Source organism: Coffea arabica, chromosome 5e (assembly GCF_036785885.1).
Source record: "Coffea arabica cultivar ET-39 chromosome 5e, Coffea Arabica ET-39 HiFi, whole genome shotgun sequence".
NCBI classification, from domain to species: Eukaryota; Viridiplantae; Streptophyta; class Magnoliopsida; order Gentianales; family Rubiaceae; genus Coffea; species Coffea arabica.
In genome coordinates, this window is record NC_092318.1 from 8,422,980 (window position 1) to 8,443,219 (window position 20,240).

The window sequence follows — 20,240 nt, forward strand, 5'->3', positions numbered from 1 at the left end:
ATGCATTCCACTCATTTTTCACGTCATTTAGGTTTAGGTGTGACCTCTCCAAAAGGATCATTATTGGGCTTCACAATTAATGTGATTGGCACCACTCAACCTTTGAAGAGAAATTTCCCCCATGTCCCCCTAGGTCTAGGTTTTTGCATTCATATAGACATATCCAATACGCGATACATACCTTGGGTAGAAAAATTAGGAAAAATTGGTTCAAGTCACGCAACTAGCCTTGGATAGGTCGAAGGGGTGCCTTGGATTTTTATCCTTGCCTTCCCCTTCGTCAAATGTGACCCCCGATCCCTCTTTTGGTTACGTAGACCCAAAAGTTCTCAAAAAGGGTTTATTTACTTTTTTATTCAAAAACAAAAATCATTTTTGGGTGACTTGGTACACCCTAACTCTTTACCAAGTGGCGACTCCATTTTTTATACAAAAAACCCTTTTTGAACTTTATATGGCCAAACCGTCGCATTATCAAGTCCCATGGCCTTTATTTTCATTTTGCACACGTTCACACTCCCATCTCACACCACACTACTCACACGCACACACACACATCATTCATTCAAAAAGTGGGGCGCGACATACGTGACCTACAAGGAGCTTAAAAAATGGTTGGGGAAATAAATAAATAACTAATGATCTCGTCAAAAATTTTGTTGGGATGCAATTGGCTAGTCAAATTGCTTATTTATTAAAAGTTTGGCTATTTAAATTATTTTGGACTAAATTAAACAAACAATAGGGTTCCCACGTCATTTGGACAAATCTCAGGAGAGGAAATATAATTTGGCCGAATTTTCAAGGGAAGTCAACGTAATCGACTCAATTTATAAAAAGGTACAGCTTTCGTACATATATTTTGCTGATACAAGCTTTAGGGTTAATTTTAGAAACCTCTCCTCAAGTTTGCAATAATATCACTCGATACCTATGACTTCGAGAAACCTCAGCTACCTCTCTTATTTTCAACTTTCAGCAACTTTATCAACTCATTCCAAAAAAATGATTTTAAAACTCATTTTAGGAGAGATAAAATATTTCTATTTCAAAATTACCATTTGCTTATGGACTTTTAGTTTTCATAAAATGCCAAGTTAAATCCTTAAGAATTACAACATATGAATGAGATTGAAAGACCTTTTGTAGTTTTCGAAGTCACCGGCCCGGACAAGAATGTAAAAGAAAACATTGTTATAATTAGAAAAAACATTTGGCACATTAAAAATACCTCAAACAGGTTTCTAAATATATTGTTAATAATTTATCTTTCTCTTTTTTTTTTTTTCAATTTATTGATCTGGACAAAAAGTTAGAATATTACAAAAATTCTAAACAATTTATAAAATTCTAAATTCATCCAAAAATAATTTGTAATAAAGAAAGTTAAATTTATGTTTTGTAAACACCTCAGACGAGTTTATAAACATAGTTTTAGACATTGTCCCTGTTTCTCATATTCAAGTCATCGATCTATACAAAAAAAATTTTAAAAAGTTCAAAATTCTTAAATTTATAAAACTCCTCTAATTAACAAAAACGCCTTACACTGAAAGAAATAAATTTTTTATACTTTTACAGAGTCTGAATAATTTTCCTTCCCTTATTCTGCTAATTATTTATTCAACCATCTTTCAAATGTTTTTCGTGTGTACATGTCCTAATCTATAAATGGATTCAGATTTTTTTTGTCCTATCTTAGATGAATTTTTAATTTTTCTTTCTGTAACAATCAGAATTTACCGAAATATGAACATTCCTTGTAAAAATATCTAATATGTTGACATTTATGTATAATGTCATCAAGCTTTGGTTATTATAAGATCAAATGAAATGGTACAATTGTTATGGATCACTGGGTGATCTCTTTTTTTTTTTTTTTTTTTTTTTTAAGCATTAAGGATGAGATTTTTGTGGTTAATTCATAAGAGAAAACTCTATGTCGTTGTGACCATTTTTCAGAAGATGCTTTAAGCTGTGGTAAGTATTATATAAAACATGGATTGTATTTATAAAAGTAAAGGAAAGGAAATAATTGAAAGAAAAGTGCTATAACATGGATTCTTTTTTTTTTCTTCCTATTTCTGATGACAGTTAACATGGACGCCATTTGATAAACGTTTTGTTATTCATGACGTTTGACTGTAATTTCGTCAAACTATGGGGTATGGTAATTTGATCAAACAGCAAATTAACCCAAACAATTTTTATAACAATTTTTACCCAAATTATCCACTTCAATTTTTCAAATCCAAAAGTAAAGAATACATGTAAAATGATAATCGATTTGACCCAATTTTTTTAATCCTCGTAGAATCAAGAATATATCCAATTTTCCCCTTCCAATTACCTAAACCACTTTAGAATAAAGTCCCCAATTTCCAAGTTTTAACTGAAGGACAGAATCTTTTGAACACTTGCCATGGCAGGCTCATCCGGCAACAACCATCCTCCTCCACAGCCTACGCCACCTTCCAGGGCGGCTTCGGCGGCTACTCCGCCAATTGATGAGGATCAGGCCAAGTGGGGCACTCGCATCATGGGTCAGCCTGCAGCTCCAACAACTCATCCAGATAATCAAAGGGCAGCCTCATGGAGAGCTGAAGATCAGCAGCAGCGGTTCAATCAGCAGCACCCTTATGTTGTTTATTCACCTGTTGGAAAGCCTAGCGATAACCCTTTGGAATCTGTGGTTCATATCTTCAATTCTTGGAGCTATAGAGCGGAGACTGTGTTATGGAATTTCTGGACCTTGTATGAATAGGTTAATCTTTTCGTAACAATGGTATCAGAGCCAGGCAACGAACCCAACGTCCCAGGTTCGAATCTCGCAAAGGCTCTGCCTCGATGAAGGGGGAGTCCCAAAATTACCAGGCCGTCGAGGACGTCGACCTCTAAGGAGGGGCGTTTGTTATGGAATTTCTGGACCTTGTAGCAAAGAACATCTGGTACAATTGTGAGTTGATTATCCAATATGGCATTTCTTTATTTCTGTTTGTGCCTAATTGATTACTATGGATATCTAGAATTGGCTTTCTTGATTGGTATTGAGAATATGGATGATGGGATTTTTTTCCCGGAGTTGAAATTGAAGAGTTCCTTTTAGATGGTTCATAGAAGCACATAAACAAAGAAATAATATATTGGCAGCTCTTGGGACATGGTGTATCATGTTTGTGCGATGAAGATTTGATTTAGAAAAATAAAAAAGTGGTTAGAAGACGTGTTTATGGATGTTCCATTACAAATTTTTTTTTTCGGAAAATGTGATTTGTTTACAATACAAATTTCTGTTTCTTGAATTGATTTCTTTACCTTAGACATTTCATGCTAGTAATGTTGACTTTAGAATTGCTTGGCTGATCATATTTAGAATAAAGACAACTATTTTATATGCCAAAACTTGAATTGACGATCGATGTTAAGACAAGATGATACTTTTTGCTGCAGAGTTTTCTGTTTTTTGGTTGAGTGTGTTTCCATGTATGTAAAACGCAGGGAACATGTGAGATTGTTATATTTGGATTGGTTTCTGTAGAAAGGAAAGACGATTTAACTTTGTGTAATTGCAGTGAAAACTGGACCATTTGTCTCAAGAACTGCGTGAAGAAACTTAATTTGACCACAAAAGCATTGACTGAAGGGGGATTTGAGTCTCTTTACAAGCAGATTTTTGCTACGCATTGAATTGAAAGCTTGAAGAAGACTTTTGCTTGTTACCTTTCAACCTCAACAGGTCCTGTTGCTGGAACTGTCAACGCTTCAAGTGGCCTTCTGCAGTGATAGTCCCTTGTCCTTTAGAGCTCCTTCTGGACAAGAAACTTGAAACTATTACATGGTAAAAAGACAAACTCCTGATGGTAGATACTGCTTTTAAGTCATAAACAGTGACGAGTCTCCTCTGTTTTTTTGTTAAATTGGTAAATCTCTACTCTGTTTTGTGGTTAATTGGTAGGATCTGATTAGGTTAAGTATAAGCTAGGTTCCAAGTTTATCAGAAACTTTACTGTGTACCCAAAAATTTTCACTTTCTGATGCTGGGCAATGTTTGGATTTTGTGTTTGACTAGCTTGTTTCAGGTTTTGCTGGTTCTTGAATTTATAAATTGGGGTTTATTCTTGTTCTTTGCCTCTTTGATAGGATCAATACGAGTCAGGGCAGGATAATTCTAGAGATGATGATTTTGATGACCAAAACTATCTTCGAAGTATTTATTCTTGATCTTTTATGAGTTGGGCAGGATAATTCTAGAGATAACGATTTAGATGACCAAAACTATCTTCAAAGTATCTTCAAAGTATTTATTCTTGATCTTTTACCAATTCTTGTTAGGTTAGGTAATTCAACCATTCAGAACTGTGTCACATTTGATTAGGCTGATTTGAGCTTGGCAGACTTTCTATGTGACCAATTTCTGGTTATACAAGTCGAAATGTCATTAACATCATTGTACAGAATCCAGTAGCTAGTTATTGTGATGCAAACAAGATTGGAGAAATAAATATGTTGATGACTCTTCTATGGAACTTCTGATGATGATGAAATCTCATTGCCTTCAAGTTACAAAAATTTGCTAAAACCCGTTAAAAACTGTCAGTTCTCTGACATACAGATCCATGTGACAGGTTATGATACCTTTGGCAAACATTGCGAATGTAAATCCTGTTGTTATGAAAGAAGGTCCACCGGAAAAATACATCCAGATTGTGACAATTGATTGACACGAGTTCTGGTTCATGGGATTTGTGCAGTTTGAGATAGCATCACTTCATCTCTTAGACAACATTTCTGATTTCAGAGCTCATCAAAATGCTTCAATACCTATCACAAGCTAGCCAGTGTGTTGTACATTACTTTTGATGCATCCTTACCTCATATGCTTGGTTATATTGTTGTTTGCATTTATCCCTTTCGCTTATTTTGTTTAATGCTATTAGGATTGTATCATTGTATCCTAATTACAGAGCAATTTATATAGTATGAGTTTTGTTTGTTTAGACTGTGCTAGAAGAAACTTTTGTTCTATTTCAGGGCCCAACGAGGGCAAATGCCACATGCAATACATGAAAATCTTCTTCTTTTCTTTTTGGACAATTAATTAAGTTTTCCAATTCCAATTTACACATTCCACCATAACATCAGTGTAAGGAAGCAGAGTCTATGATATAGCCAATAGCAACATAGGATTTCCAGAAATTAACCATCCTTTTATTAGCAATAACCTAATAAGCCCTCAAATTTGTAGATCCTCCACTGTGGTTATAATACTAGTGAGTTCACTGCTGGCACTGTCATTCACTTCGCTGCCATCACTAATCTCCACAGCACTCACTTTCAAAGTGAATTTGTAAGTGTAACATGCTTTCAGTGGAAATTTTTTGTTACAATTTATGTTGCCTCCTCTCTTGTTATGGTACCCCGGATAGTTCTCCTGTCTAAATTCAACTTTGTCTTTCAGTTGTAAACCTGCACATTCTGCTAGCTTCTCAACTTCCCATGTGTTGTAGGGATAATCATCCCTAACAGTTACATGAATTTCACCTTCTTCTTGCACCATTTCTTTGGCTGTTTTGAAGTAAGCTGCTATCAGATCTTGGTGCATCCTGTAATTTTGTCACGCCATCCCAAAGGAGCCAAAAAGAAAGTGGAGAAAAGAAAATAGCAAAGATTACTAATTAAGTAAACAAATTACATGCAGATCAAACTAAAAGGGCGAAAAATGGCTGGTTAAGTACAATGAATTAGAGGCCTTTTATAGCCATTTGGCAACTAAGGAATTTTTTGTTACCCATGTCATTTTGTTCATTGGACGAGATAATATAATATAATATATTCACTCGGTATAGTAGCTTTCCTCAATGAACTATTCCAATCGATACTTAGGGACTTTTGTTTCTTCACAATACTTGAACATTGGTACATTTATTCAGAACTTAAACAACTTACTTCCATTTGGATTGACCTATTTTTCAAAAATAAGTTTTTCAAATACAATGTTACAGTAATATATAAATAAAAAATATTTTATCCATACAATATATTAAATATTCCAAAAAAAAAATCTATAGTAAAAGTTTTTAATATACACTATTACAGTAAAATATTTCAAAAACACACTAAAAAACAGCTAATCCAAACGAAGCGATAAAGTCCATCTGAAAAACAATAAACCATTGTTATTTGCTTAAGATGGAGGTCTATTTCATGAGCTAGCTCGAATATCTCGAAAGGGCAAAATACTTAGGCCAATAACCTGTAATAGCAGTATAAGGTTTGGTTACAATAATACTAATAATTCAATACGACAACTGCAAAAGTCACAATTTTCCAAGCAAGTTAAGTGACAAATGCAAAAGGCTTTATAGAGGGGACAAAAAAAAAAACTTCAAAAGGCTTCTGTGTGCTTAATCAATAGAAATCTTCACTTACCGAATAAGAATGGAGTCTCTTTCATGCAACCAAGAATAATGCCCTGCGTGCGGAAAGTTAAATAGTATGACATCAAATTTCATTTGCTTCAAATCTGGATGCTCGTTCATGTTGTGTACATCAACTTCATACAAAACTAGGCATCCCAATTTTTCCAAGTCCTGCAGATGTGCTGTGCTTGTCCAATGCCTCACCGGCAACATCTCTATTAATATAAAAACAAAAATAATGTGAAATGAATGCCTAAAATTAAACGCAAATTCAGTGTTGCTGACAAATCACTAATGCATGCATGCCCATTAAATTGAACCCTCTCAGTCGTTTTTGGCTTTCAGAAACTTAGTTTAGAGAAATAACTGAAAACTAATAAAAATCAGGCAAAGACTTGAAGAGAAAACAGAAAAAGGACCGATGTAAGGAGTATATGCATTAGTTTCTCTGTCCCTAATTTATCACACATAAAAAACAAAGAAATGGAAACAAATGAAATACCCATAACTACTAATAAACCACCTTTAGTATGAAGACATGTTGCCACCATGTTAGCAGCATTGCGAAAGGCTTTGGCTAAACAAGCAGAAAATGAAAAATCTCCTTCACCTATTAACAGTATCTTATGGGAACTGCTATAGTGCTGAATCCATCTTTCTTTTTTCTTGTTATTATTCATCTCTCTATCTCTTAAATTCAAAGGTCAGCCTCTGAATGTTTGTGCTTGGGGGGAAAGAGCTGATCTACTCTATATTTCAGGGCCCTTTAATTGAACCCAAATGTTATATACTGAAATCAACATTGCCCATTGCAATTCCCAAAATGTTAAAAAATTTGTGTTGGAGTTAAGATATAGGGGCAGACAAACGTTCAACTTCCATACATTATGGTTCTTGTAAGTTAACTTTGTTTGTTTCAATGTATCTACCACGTACCCAAGTCAGATTTTCAACCTACGATTCAAATGATACTTAAGAATTTACTTTAATCAATCTTTTAATGAAAAACCAGGATTAATTACATCTACCTCCCTTATGATTTGGCCAAACTACTAGTGGAACTCTTGAGCAGTAAAAAATAACAATCATCAGCTTTCACTTCAAAACATTTTAACAAAAGAACAGTTAGTTGACTAACGACTGTTATTCACAATTATTTAAAAGGTAGTAGTAAAATCTCAGTATTGCCCCTCCAAAAATCTTTAATTACCTTATATTAACTATTTTCTTTTCCATGCAATTTTTATGCTCTATAATTTTTATTTTTTGAACAAAAATTATTATAAACAGACATAAAATGCTATTTTATAAAATTTAATATACTAATTGTAAGACAAACATTAAGATTAAACATATTAAAAATGGTTATCTATAACATCTTGATAATTAGTTTCAAGCAAATCTTAGCCCGTATTTCAATTATGTTTAATCTAATGAATGGTGAAAAGTCAACATATAAGTGAAGTAGATATATTAGGAAATAAATGCAATTAAATATTTGATTCTTTCATGACTAAAACGAATTTTAAAATCAAACTAATAGATGATAAACTTATTATTTGCTCAAATTATTAAAACTAAAGAAAAGTAATTTGGAAGAACTTTTACAATCCAGTGTTTATATGAATATTACTTTGGCCTAAATCAAATTGGAATGAAGAGAGTATAAAAATTAATAGAATATTTTAGGAAAGAATGACTATTTATACAATTTCAATGATTTTTTTAAATTTAAATGGACTTATATGAGTAATATGCTAAAATTGTGTAATATAGATTCATTAAAAAAATGAAAATTGTCACAAATTTAGAATTACAAATAAATAATCAAGTATAATAATAGAGATAAAGTGAGCATAATTGAAAAAAATTAAGAAAAGAAAAATTGTACATAAACATATAGAAAGTAGGAAATTATTAAATTGAAATTTATTACAAATAATGAAGTATAGAATGATAAAAAAAAAAGTTTGACCATATTTTAGTAATGGTAATAAATAATCAATGTAATTGCATGTAAAGTAGGGAATTGATAAATTAATATTTACTATAAATAAGGAATTATAGAATAATAGGAAAATTTGAAAGTTTTTCCAAATTTTAGTAATGGTAGTAAATTATCAATCCAATAATAGGAGTACAGAATATGATTGTAGAAAATTAAAATAGGAAAACTATTGACAAAAAAATAAATTGAGGCATAAATTATAAAAACATATATAAAATAGGTGATTAATTGATTTTTCAAATTTACTATAAATAAGGGATTAAAAAAGGACTGTAATTTATTGCCATCGAGAACAGAAAAATATAAAATTTACCAAGAAACATAAGCAAGCACAATTTTTTTCACATGGCAAAAAAAAATTTCATTTGATAAAATATAGCTAACTCAGCAATTTACCAAAATGGGAAGTGAATGGGGAATTATATATATATATATATATATATATATATATATTCACATAGATGAATCTTCTAAAGATGAAGATGAACCGAAAACCTATTTACGTGAGTATTAATCTGGCATACTTTGTTCAAATTTAGTAATAGTAATAAATAATCAAACTAATATTAGGAATAAAGAACGTGATTGAAGATGATTAGAAAAGGAAAGATATGAGTTGATTGATAAAAAATAAAGAAGGTACAATTAATACAAATTTATATAAGGTAGGTCATTAATAGATTTGTTGAAATTGACTGTAAATAAGAAGCCATGTTATAAATAAGGAAGTGAAAAAAGAAGGGAATTAATTGTTACCAAAAAATAGAAAAAGAATAAAAAAGACACAAACGTTAAATATGTTCACATGGAAAAAAAATTAGATAGTCCACCGGGTAGAAAGTTAGAGTAGCCAACTTACCAATTTACTAGAACTGGAACTGAGCATTGTTTTATACATATATTGATATACGCTAGTTCCATTCCTATGCATTTGCACAAACACTTTTTTATGTTCTATAATTTTTATTTTTTAAACAAAAATTGTTGTAAAAGAACTTAAAATGCCATTTTATAACATTTAATATACTAATTGTAAGACAAACATTAAAATTAAATATATTAAAAATGGCTAATTATAACAACTTAATAATTAGTTTCAATTGAATCTTTTCCCATAATTCAATTATGTTTACTCTAATTAATGGTGGCAAGTCATATGAGTGAAAGAGATATGTTATGAAATAAGTGCAATTAAATATTTGATTCTTTCACGACTAAAAAGAATTTAAAAGGCAAACTAATAGATGATGAACTCATTATTTGCTCAAATTATTACAAACTGAGAAAAGTAATGTGGGAGAACTTTTACAACCATGTGTAAAAGAATGTGATTGAAGAATGTGAACCACCATTAGGAATAAAGATTTTTGGAAAAACTTTTATTGCCCCATGTAAAAAGACGTGATTAAAGAACATGACCCAATATTAGGAACAAAGAATGTGATTGAAAATGATTAGAAAAGGAAAGATATAAGTTCATTGACTAAAAAAATAAAGAAGGTACAATTGATACAAATTTATATAAGGTAGGTTGTTAATAAATTTGTTGAAATTGACTATAAAACTATAATATAAATAAGGAAGTAAAAGAGGAAGGGAATTAATAATTACCAAAAAATAAAAAAAAAACACACAAATATTAAAGACCTTTACGTGGTGGCAAGAGAGGGCGTCCACTTGGCTGAAAGTTAAGATAGCCAATTATATATATATATATATATATATATTTTTTTTTTCTAATGGGTGCCTTAAAGACACTCATTAATATACCTAACATTCATCTAACCTATCATATATATACACATACTAATAATTATCATCCTATTTTACATTTATATACTTTCCCTATTTAATTTTTCCTACCCTCATTTATATTTATTTGCTTTCCCTAATTTATCTTAGATTTTAAAAAATATGGCACCTGACATATATATTGACATCCGTTCGACACACACAATGTAACAAATCGATCAAATTATCAAAACAAAGGCCTTCCCCCCAATAAACCATTCCATCACAAACCCCACTACTATCACTCCTGGATAAATCCCAACCATCTTCAGTGACTATCCTGTTTCCTTCTTCTTCATTACTTATATGAAATCCCCTTCTTTTTGTATTTGATGGGTTGGATATATCATATGTACATGCCTATGTCAATGAAAAATCGAATAGATGCTGTTTGTTAATGGCGGATGCAACCAAATGAAGTGAGAAATCCATCTTTGAAGCCCCACCAATTTGGAAAAACCAAAGCCGATCCCTGCATCATAACCGCTAAGTAGATGCATCAATTTTTTTGGGCTATGCTTTTTGTATCAAAAAACTGATTGCGGTTATTGGAAATGTTTTTGGGCAGGGTATCAATATTGAGTTGCAGAAAGGGATGAATTAGTTGGAGGTTGGGGCTTTTGTTTGAAACAATCTTGAATGTTTATAGAATTAAAGAGAGATTTTGGGAAAATTGACTGCTATTTTCTAAAACTCAAGAGGTTTACTAATAGTCGGGTAAAACTACAAGTGAAGTATGGATGTAAATAACCCCGAAAAATCACGAGTTCAAAACATTGAAAAACTAGCCAAGTTCAACCTAGTTAACTATAGCTCAATGATTATGAATTTTAAAGTTCAACCAAGTTAACCATACTTGGTAAAATGATCATATATAACTCAATGATTATTGAGTTTTAAAACGAACTCAATACGTGATTTATCTGGTCCAAGTTAACTTAAAATATATAGATATAAAAAAAATGGATAATTTCAACAATCTCTTCTGAGGTTTTTAATAATTTCATTAAGCAATCTTGAGGTTTTGAAAATTATAGCTGCCACCCTTCTCCATTTAAAATGACCATAGTAGCCTTTTCATGTTAACTATGATTTCATTGTTTGCTGCATTGTTTGGTATGCTTGTATCAGGAATGAGTTTTAGAAGTATTTATTTCTTTTCCTTTTCTCTTCTTATTCCTCCTTTTTACGTGTCATTAGCAGAAACCTAACCAACCATTGTTGCCTATAACCTCACTAGTGACCTTCTTTGACAAGCTAATTTTGAATCTAATCCACTTTTTCTTTTTACTAATTTTTTAAGAAAACCAACAACAACTCAATAAATATGGTATAAAACCGCTAGCAAACAATAAGAGCTCCATCACTTCAAAAATTTCATAGACTCTAAATATTCATCGCAACACTATCTTTTTCATCTAAAAATTCACAATGATTGTTTTGGCTGATTGAGGCATTCTAGTAGAAGTTTGAGGCATTCTATACATTCAAATGCAGAAAAATTACAAGTTATTAAACCTATTAGATAATTCAACAGTAATAACTAATAGCATTTTGATATTTTTAACCTTTAAAATAAATATTTACACTAATGTATCCATGAATTACATTACTGACGCATAAACTTTGACAACTTTTAGATATTAAAGTTTGTACAACTAAGAGTTAAAAATTTTAAAATATGAATTTTGCTATTCATTTGATTTTATGCATAGAAATGCAAAAGCATTTGTTTATAATTTGTAACCTTTTTGCACCACAATGTCGACAATCAGATACATATAATAGGAAAAGTCTGAAGTAACGACAGTTACGATAACGAAACTATTTTTACCTGATATAATAGGTAAAAATACTTTTAGCGACCATTTGATTACCTGTTGTACTGGTCATCTAAATGAAATAGTACCTAAAATTTTGGTTAGTAAGTTTTGCATAAAAAATAGTAAGTTAACTCGATATATTAGTAACTTTTATGTCTCAAAAAGTAAACTTGAATAACTATGGAACTATTTTTTTTTTTTTGAAGTAAAATACTACTCTATATCTGAAACTTAGTTTTTGGAGAGTAAGTTTAGTTCAAGTAATAGTAAGTTTTTATAGATTAGTAGTAAATATTGCTGATAGAATAGTAAATTTGGTTAATCATCAAAACTTAATAGTTTGTGGCATAAATTTACTATTTTACTTAAAGAAACTTACAATTGTACATATCATTTATAAATGTTATATGTTTGAAGCATTTTAAATATACTATGAAATTTTTTTTTTTTTGCATATGACCTTATAAAATATGTAAGAATAATTTGTCATATTTTAAATTTTTAATTATGGGAAAATAAACAACTAAGTTCCCAAAATATTTCACTTTTATTGTTTAAAAAATCTCAACTTGTTGGTTAAATTCAAAATAATTCTATTGTCAAAAATAGTTTTTCTCAAATTAACTTTCATGATTAGATGTCAGATACTAAAAATGGTAAAGTATCCCTCATACGTATGTCAAGTATATTTCAGACTTTTAGTAAAAAAAATTTTTGTTGTTAAAATAACATTGTATCATAGTGTACTAATTATTTTAGGACCATTTTATACGTGAACTAAATGTAATTTAAATTCTACAATAGATTATATATGCATGTGATTTTCATTTATAATTATTGGATCCTATTCTTATGAACAATCTCCCAAGGAAAAAAAATCCAGAGCATACTGATTTTCTTATATTAATTGTTATACATTTTGTCATTTTTATTATTATATTATTTCTCATTTGTTTAGGCTTTTACTCTTATTATTTATTGTGTCTCAGATGTAAACTTATTAAAACTTTATCATCTTATTATATTCATAGGCGTAAAATTATAAAAATTTTGATATATAAACAAGTAATATTCTATATATAACTAGGAAGATTTGTTGTAACAGTTATCCAAACTTTCAAACTTTTCAAAAATTGAAAATGATTTAAAACTTATAATACAACAAAATTTTATTACATATTTACAAGAATATGTGAAAATTCAAACTATTTTTCATAGTATTTTAAAATATACAAATAATTTTTTTAAATTATACCTATAATCATATATTATACAGGTATCTTATGAGTACTTACTAACTAAGGTACTAAGAATTAATGATTAATAAAACATTTTATCGTTATTTCAAATAAATTTCCTGATACTAGTTTGAAATATGTTTTAAAATAAAATAGCACATGTGTCCCATAAATCAGTAAGTTTTGATTATTAATCAATTTACCATGTTATTAGTAAGGGTTACTATTTATGTATAAAAACTTACTATTACTTGAATTAAACTTACTCTCTAAAAAGTAAGTTTGGGATATAAAGTAGTAATTTATTTATTTAAAAAGTAAGTTTAATATTTATTCCAACTTACCTTTTGAAGTATAAAAGTTACTAATTTATTACTGTTAACTTATTATTTTAGATAGAAAACTTACTTTCTTATTTTTAAGTGTTATCCTAATTAGGTGGATAGACCTATCAAATAATTAAATGGTCGCTAAAAGCAAATAAAAAATAAATCGAAAAAGGTCATCTAAGTGTTATCCTATTTATGTCTTAAAAAGTAAATTGAAATAAAAATGAAAGTTACGTTTTTTAAAAAATATATTACTACTCTATATTCGAAACTTACTTTTTGGAGAGTAAGTTTAGTTCAAGTAATAGTAAGTTTTCACGGATTAAAAGTAAATCCTATTGATAGAATAGTAAATTTGGTTAACCATCAAGACTTACTAGTTTGTGGCATAAATTTACAATTTTACTTAAAGAAACTTATATGAAACAAGTATTAGGAAGTTTATTTAAAATAATGCTAAGATTTTTTAAGTAAAATGATTGAAACTTAATATTATAGTTAGTAATTGCTGGTAACGTAAATGTATAATATATGATTGTATGTATCATTCATCAAGGTTATGTGTTCTAATAAATTTATTTTCTAGGTCACAAGTATAACAGTTAAATTTGTACTAATGTGGCATAATCTTTGAAAACTATAATAAATTTACCCACATATTAAGTTTCGTGAGATTCAAATATATTTTGTATCATTTAAAGTATGGATTTATATGCACTTTTTTTTTATGAAACTTACTTTTAATTGGCAAATAGTATGTAAATTATTATAAAATAGCATTTTATAATAATCATAATTTTTATAGGTGAATGGTATATAAATTGTTAAAAAAATTGGTAAAATTGCCAATTTATAAATGATCAAATCTTACTACTTTATGGCATATATTAGTTTGGTCAACTACAAAATTATCGTAATTAAGTGTACGTTGGTTGTTGATTTGAAATTTGCACCCCTGTTACTATTTCGTTATTTCTACCACAGGTTTTTCTAATCAAAGTAAAACAAAGTCAAATATATTTTCCTTTTGTATGTAGTATTTATATTTAGTAAAAAATTAATAAACCATGATTACATTTCAATGCTTCTAATGGAATTAGTAACATTTTCTAAATAAATTGGAATAATTTGTAAAATATGTTATTTTTTTACCAATATAATTAGGGGTGGCAACCGGGTCCAAATCGGAGTGGCGGGTCGAGTTGAGACCCAGGTATAATAGAAAACTGTCTGACGCGAACTTGACCCGCCAACCCGAAACGGGTCAGGATATCTGACCCGAATCTGAAAATTTCAGGTTGTCGGGTTGGCGGGACGACCCGAATGACCCAAAACGTAATTTTAATTTATTAATTTACCACTGTAATTTCTAATTCGCACAAGACTAATTACATAATCAAGTAATAAAAATTAAATAAATAATCCCAAACCTAATCTAAAATAAATTAAAAACACCGTAAAAGTGTTTTATTCCGAACCAAATACAAAATAAATAAAAGCAATATAAAAGTAAAAAATAATATAATACATTATTTGTCCAAATATAATAATTTCAACTTCAAATAAGTTAAATAAATTCATTTAGGGTTAAGTGATGAATGCCTTTGAAAAAAAAAGAATAACTTAGTTTAGTTAGGTAAAATAATTTTTAATTCATAAACAGGTGATCGGGTCGTATCGGGTCACCCACGGTTTGACCCGAATTCGACCCATTTTCTTTTCGGGTTTGTCGGATTCGACTCGATTCTGACCCGAACCCACGAAACCTCAATCCGAATCAATTAATTTCGTGTTAGGTTCATATTGTATTTTCAGGTCGTATCGAAAATTACCACCCCTAAATATAATCAAAAGAAATTTGCACTACTAAAAAGCAAGTGGAAGAAAGGATGATGGCATAAGTATAAATGTGAGCAACTATATACATATCACACCATAAGTTTAGGTTTGATTTGTTCAAAACATAGGTAATTTATTCGTTAGTAGATATAAAATGCATATTAATTTTCTACAAATGGAAAGTACAATTTCATATATACTAACCATTAACAGAATATGTAGTTCGAACACGATCAATTGAACGCATATTTCGTTTGTTAAGCTATCATTTATTTTGTTACTTAGGTTGAATATTTACATTTGAATAGAGTATTGATATCGGAACTTCAATTATTCTTAACGAACTTCAATTAAGACAATTTTAAGGACAACAATTGCTAAAATATAGATTTCTTAAATTTTTTTGAAAAATGACAAAAAAATTACACTTTATTGTGAAAATATCAAATTATTAATTCAATTCAAATTAATTTTATAATAAAAAATATTATTCCTCAAACTGGTTGCTTAATCCGTATCTATGCCCGTACTAGTGTCGAATGAATAACTAAAATTTGAAATTGCAACAAAAAATATTTTTTACAAGAAAGGTGAAAATAAGTAGAACTTTTGCTAACTTTAACCCAAAATTTAAAAAAAAAAGGATAGGCCTTTTTGTAGTTTTGAATTCAAAAGTGTTGTGGTTGTGATAGAATTCTTTATTAAATTTTGAAACAGTTAAGAATTCAAGAGATAAGTACAAAGGTGACTTTTATTAGCCATTAATTTTAGTTAGAGTAGGAAAGGTCGATGCACTAGTAACGCTTGAATTTCTTTATGCCAAAGAATTCATAGTACCTAAAGCTGGTAGCCTTTTTACGGATTCATTGAAGGTATTTATGAGACCCCCACAATTATTGTTTCCTCGGTTACGATAAATGGACAAAGAAAGTCGAAACTAGTTTGTCCCATTATTCCTAATGGCAGATTGTCATTAAATAGAAAGGTGGATTACTTGTTTATTCGTAGAGGACGTGGGAAGATACTATTTGTTTGGACTTCTGCTAATCGGTTACTGAGGAAATCACAGCACTTAACTTCACAAAGGCCGATGCTCTCTCATAAAAGTGCCGTCAGTCTATATAGGAAAGCAACACACTTTATTTTTGGTCGCACCGAAACGAATGGATAAAAAGGAACTTCTAATGCTCGCAGAAATAAATAAGAGTATGTGCTCCTACGACAGAATGGATGTTACACCGCTATTAATGTGGTAAGGGCAAATCCCTTTAGTACTTTACAGCAAAATGTAGCATGTAGTAAGTAGCTGCTTATATAAAACCACTGAGGTTTTTCATGGTTAAGCATTAGAACAACTACTGCATAATAGTCCCTGACTAAGCTGAACAAAATGTGAGAGGGTCACAACTACAAGAGTAGTAGCGCAATCAGAAAACACCTATAAGGCTATAACAACTAAGACCAAAAGCGAGACTGTGTCCGATGCACCCCATGTTTAACTAGAACCATCCATATGGAATTCCATGATTAATGCTAATCTTCCCTGCTTCCTTTCACTTATTCCATCCCGTTGAGATATCCAGTCCTGAAAAAGAACATGACTTTCAGTTTTAGCATATTTGGAAGCGGAAATAACCAAATGATGACAATAATAACAGTAAAACGTATGCGTGCTTCAAGTCCCTAAGCTTTAGCAGCAGAACAAGCCATGCGAGGAACATTTCTATAGTAAACCACCTGTACCAATTTTGAGAATATAAGTATAAAAAACCAGAATAAGGCTGAAAGCCACAACAACAACTCAGAGAAACCAAACCACCCTTCTCCAATCATCAAGACAATATTAAATTTATCTAATAATATTCTCAAATATCTAAGAATGATATGAGATTTAATAAGTAATAAAATAAAAAACAAAGCATATGGCCGCCATACAAAAGCAGAACCCCAAGAATCCTAGAGAGTCCAAACCTTCTGTGCCCAGTAAACCAACAATACTAGCTTTAGGAGTAAGAACAAACAGTTTGAAGTAGATGATCAATATTATCAACAAAAGAGAAATGAATACTTTTACCTAGATATCTTGCAACACTGTTTCCTATTTTGTTTCAGTTTCCCTTGAACCAAGAAGAAGGGGGAGATTCAATCCCATGTAATATAATACGGTTCCGATGTCCAAAATTTTCCCAAAACTCTTCTGACCATTAGCTGTCCTGCCGCCAAACCTGTTGATCAAGGGACCATTTCAAAAAGAAAAAGGGCGGACAGGGGACCCCTGAGTTAGCTTCAGCTGAGGAATTACACTTTGTCCCAATTTCATAATCTTCCTTTCTTGAATTTAAAGGGGCTTGGGTTCCCTTGGGGAGGATCGTATAGCCTGCACTGTCAAGTCCTTTTTTCCTTCTCTGCTCTTTTCCTTTATTAAAGTAACAACTCTAGCAATCACATTCTTGTCTATTAAGGCATTTAGTTAAATCTGATTATATTGGAATATTCCTTGCCCAAAAAAAAAAAAAAACTTTTTCTTCATAGAAGCGCTCTTTTAGTCTCTGAATCATTCCATCAAGCACAGAGCAACAAGCAGCAGGTAATTGGAAACTGAAGACAGAGATTCACAGGTCTGTATTTAATTTTCTTGATCTTTCTTTATTATTTCACTTTCATGTCAGCTAAAATCGTTCAACTAAACTGTTGTATGCGGGCCCTTTTGCAGGAGTTTAGAGTATTGTAGTATATTTTGTGTAGCAAAATTATGCGGTTAATTGTTGAATAGAATTTTCAAAACAAGAATAAATCATCACTAATACAAAAGGGATCTTTTCAACATGCATGAAATACATAAATTTTGGTCAGAAATAATTGTATGTAAAATCTGACCGCCAAAGCTGTAACTCCAATTGCAGGAAGTTACGATTAAAATGAAATTTACTGCCTTTTAGCCCTGTAGCCGAGAATGCTGTTATATTGGAGGATAATTTGGCTCAAAAAAAAAAATCAAAGATCCTACTTATGAGCATCAGTAAAGATTTGAAAAAGGATATTTAATTGGAACTTTTCTGTTTTGACTATCTGAAAGCTTTTATTGGAGGGAGAGTGGTCTGGATTAGTTTATTGGATTACTAATGCTGGAAAAGATAGCCATTAATCATGTAACCTTTCTTTAATCTTAAATTAATGCATTATTAAAACATAGGCAATAGTGGTCATTTGAAACAAGAATTAGTTTAGTTTTTGTTGTGGTACTTATTCGTATCTCCTGCACCACTTTCCCTAGAGCCTTGAAGTCACTTGCTTTAGCTATGCTAACAATTATATCCGGAATCCATGAGCTAGTGGAAAAGTATTCATTGCATTGCTTTGTCATCAGTAGTTTTATCTTTGACATTATAATCTTCCTCTGTTTAAGAAGTTGATTAGGGACATGAACCATGACTTTTATAAGGAACTGGGGAATATCTATACCAGATCGATGGATAACCAAAAGGTGCATGTGCAGATAAATAAAGGGGGGAAATAAAAACTTGGCATTTGATTTTTGTTCATGTACACACTCATGAGCTAATAGGCATGTACTTTATGTTAATGTGCACATAAATGTTAGCATGTTACAAAGTATTTGGTGGACAAATAACTTTCATCAATTGGTCAGGCACTTGATCTGATGGTGATAATATTATTGTTTCATTCCTGAGCAGATTTCAAATTCATGCTATAGTATTACAATTACTTTCTTTCTTTCTTTCTAAAATGAGTAATCATTTATACCATCAAACAGGGGTCTTGCAGCGGCAATGGACCAGAATAGTGTGGAACTGCAGGCAGAAAAAATTCTTACACTTCTCAGTCCTTTCGCACCGAGTAGCAATCATAACACAGAAAAAATGCCTTCGCACCGAGTAGCAATCATAACACAGAAATTTCTCTTTGACATTTCACCAAACATCTTATATGCATTCACAAATTAATCACATTTAACTTAAACGCCTAGTCTCAAGTCCTTTCCTAGATGTTTCATATGGCTATTAATCATATTTTACCCGTAGACAATCAAAACTACAACCATTTCCTAGATGTTTCAGTGGACATTTTCAGCCCCAAAATTGCAATAAAATCTTCAAATACTCAGCCTTGATTTCGTAAGAAAATCTTGACAAACAAAACAAATGAAATATAAATAAATTACAGCAATATAATCAAACGATTTCAAGTGGACATGATGGACTAACCTCGGCACTGCTCTCTTTGATTGGCTACCACCGTCGCTAACCCTTTTATTGTATCCGCATATGGCAGCACCCAAAAACAACCGATCGATGAGAAATGATAGAGGGAAAGTGGGAACTGAAGATGAAAATTTGGAAGTGGGAAAATTTATGCAATTGAAACCAAGAGAAAGTGTGGACTAAAGTGGAATCCTTTGCCTGGGAATTCAATTGTATCGTTGGAACTGAGAACTAAGTAATAAGAAGGCAGATGACTTTAAAGAGATGATACCCGGAAGTGTTTCAGAACCCAAAATCGTTTTCAGAAACCGGTAACTTTTTTACTTAAATATGAACATTTTTTACTTTTAGTATTAGTAAGTTTGATTCAACCATAAGTAAATTTTGTCAAATAATAAGTAAATTAAATTACTCAAAGTGTAAATTTCTATTTTGACTAAAACTTATCTTTCAGGCATAAACTTACTAGTTTTAATTAAAAACTTACTAAAGTTAATATTAATTATTTTAATATAATATTTAAAAAGTCGCTAAAAAATTGGATCTGTCACTAAAGGTAATAGAAACCTG

The 20,240-nt window shown here is 30.7% G+C and overlaps 1 protein-coding gene, 1 long non-coding RNA gene and 1 pseudogene across 2 annotated transcripts; 1 reads left to right on the top strand and 2 right to left on the bottom strand.

The window, feature by feature from the left end:
- Nucleotides 1-2,782: 2,782 nt before the first annotated feature.
- LOC113743240 (GEM-like protein 5) lies at nucleotides 2,783-4,997 on the top strand (annotated as a pseudogene).
- A 236-nt stretch (nucleotides 4,998-5,233) lies between these two features.
- LOC113743830 (uncharacterized protein At4g26485-like) lies at nucleotides 5,234-7,099 on the bottom strand. The gene is made up of 3 exons (XM_027271927.2): nucleotides 6,922-7,099; nucleotides 6,430-6,634; nucleotides 5,234-5,603 (listed from the first exon to the last, which is right to left on the bottom strand). The coding sequence occupies exons 1-3, from the start codon at nucleotides 7,097-7,099 to the stop codon at nucleotides 5,234-5,236; spliced, it is 753 nt and encodes a 250-aa protein (XP_027127728.2).
- A 9,565-nt stretch (nucleotides 7,100-16,664) lies between these two features.
- On the bottom strand, nucleotides 16,665-19,976 carry LOC140006465 (uncharacterized). Its single transcript, XR_011814095.1, has 2 exons — nucleotides 19,674-19,976; nucleotides 16,665-19,259 (listed from the first exon to the last, which is right to left on the bottom strand). It is a non-coding gene; the product is annotated as an uncharacterized lncRNA (long non-coding RNA).
- Nucleotides 19,977-20,240: the final 264 nt, after the last annotated feature.

What these genes read in the sequence shown, in the direction of transcription:
- LOC113743830 (XM_027271927.2), bottom strand. Translation starts at nt 7,099, where the DNA reads ATGAATAATAACAAGAAAAAAGAAAGATGGATTCAGCACTATAGCAGT. An exon ending in TGGTTTATTAGTAGTTATGG is followed by an intron (nt 6,635 to 6,921) that starts GTATTTCATTTG and finishes TTATATTAATAG; the next exon opens with AGATGTTGCCGGTGAGGCAT. An exon ending in AGAGACTCCATTCTTATTCG is followed by an intron (nt 5,604 to 6,429) that starts GTAAGTGAAGAT and finishes ACAAAATTACAG; the next exon opens with GATGCACCAAGATCTGATAG.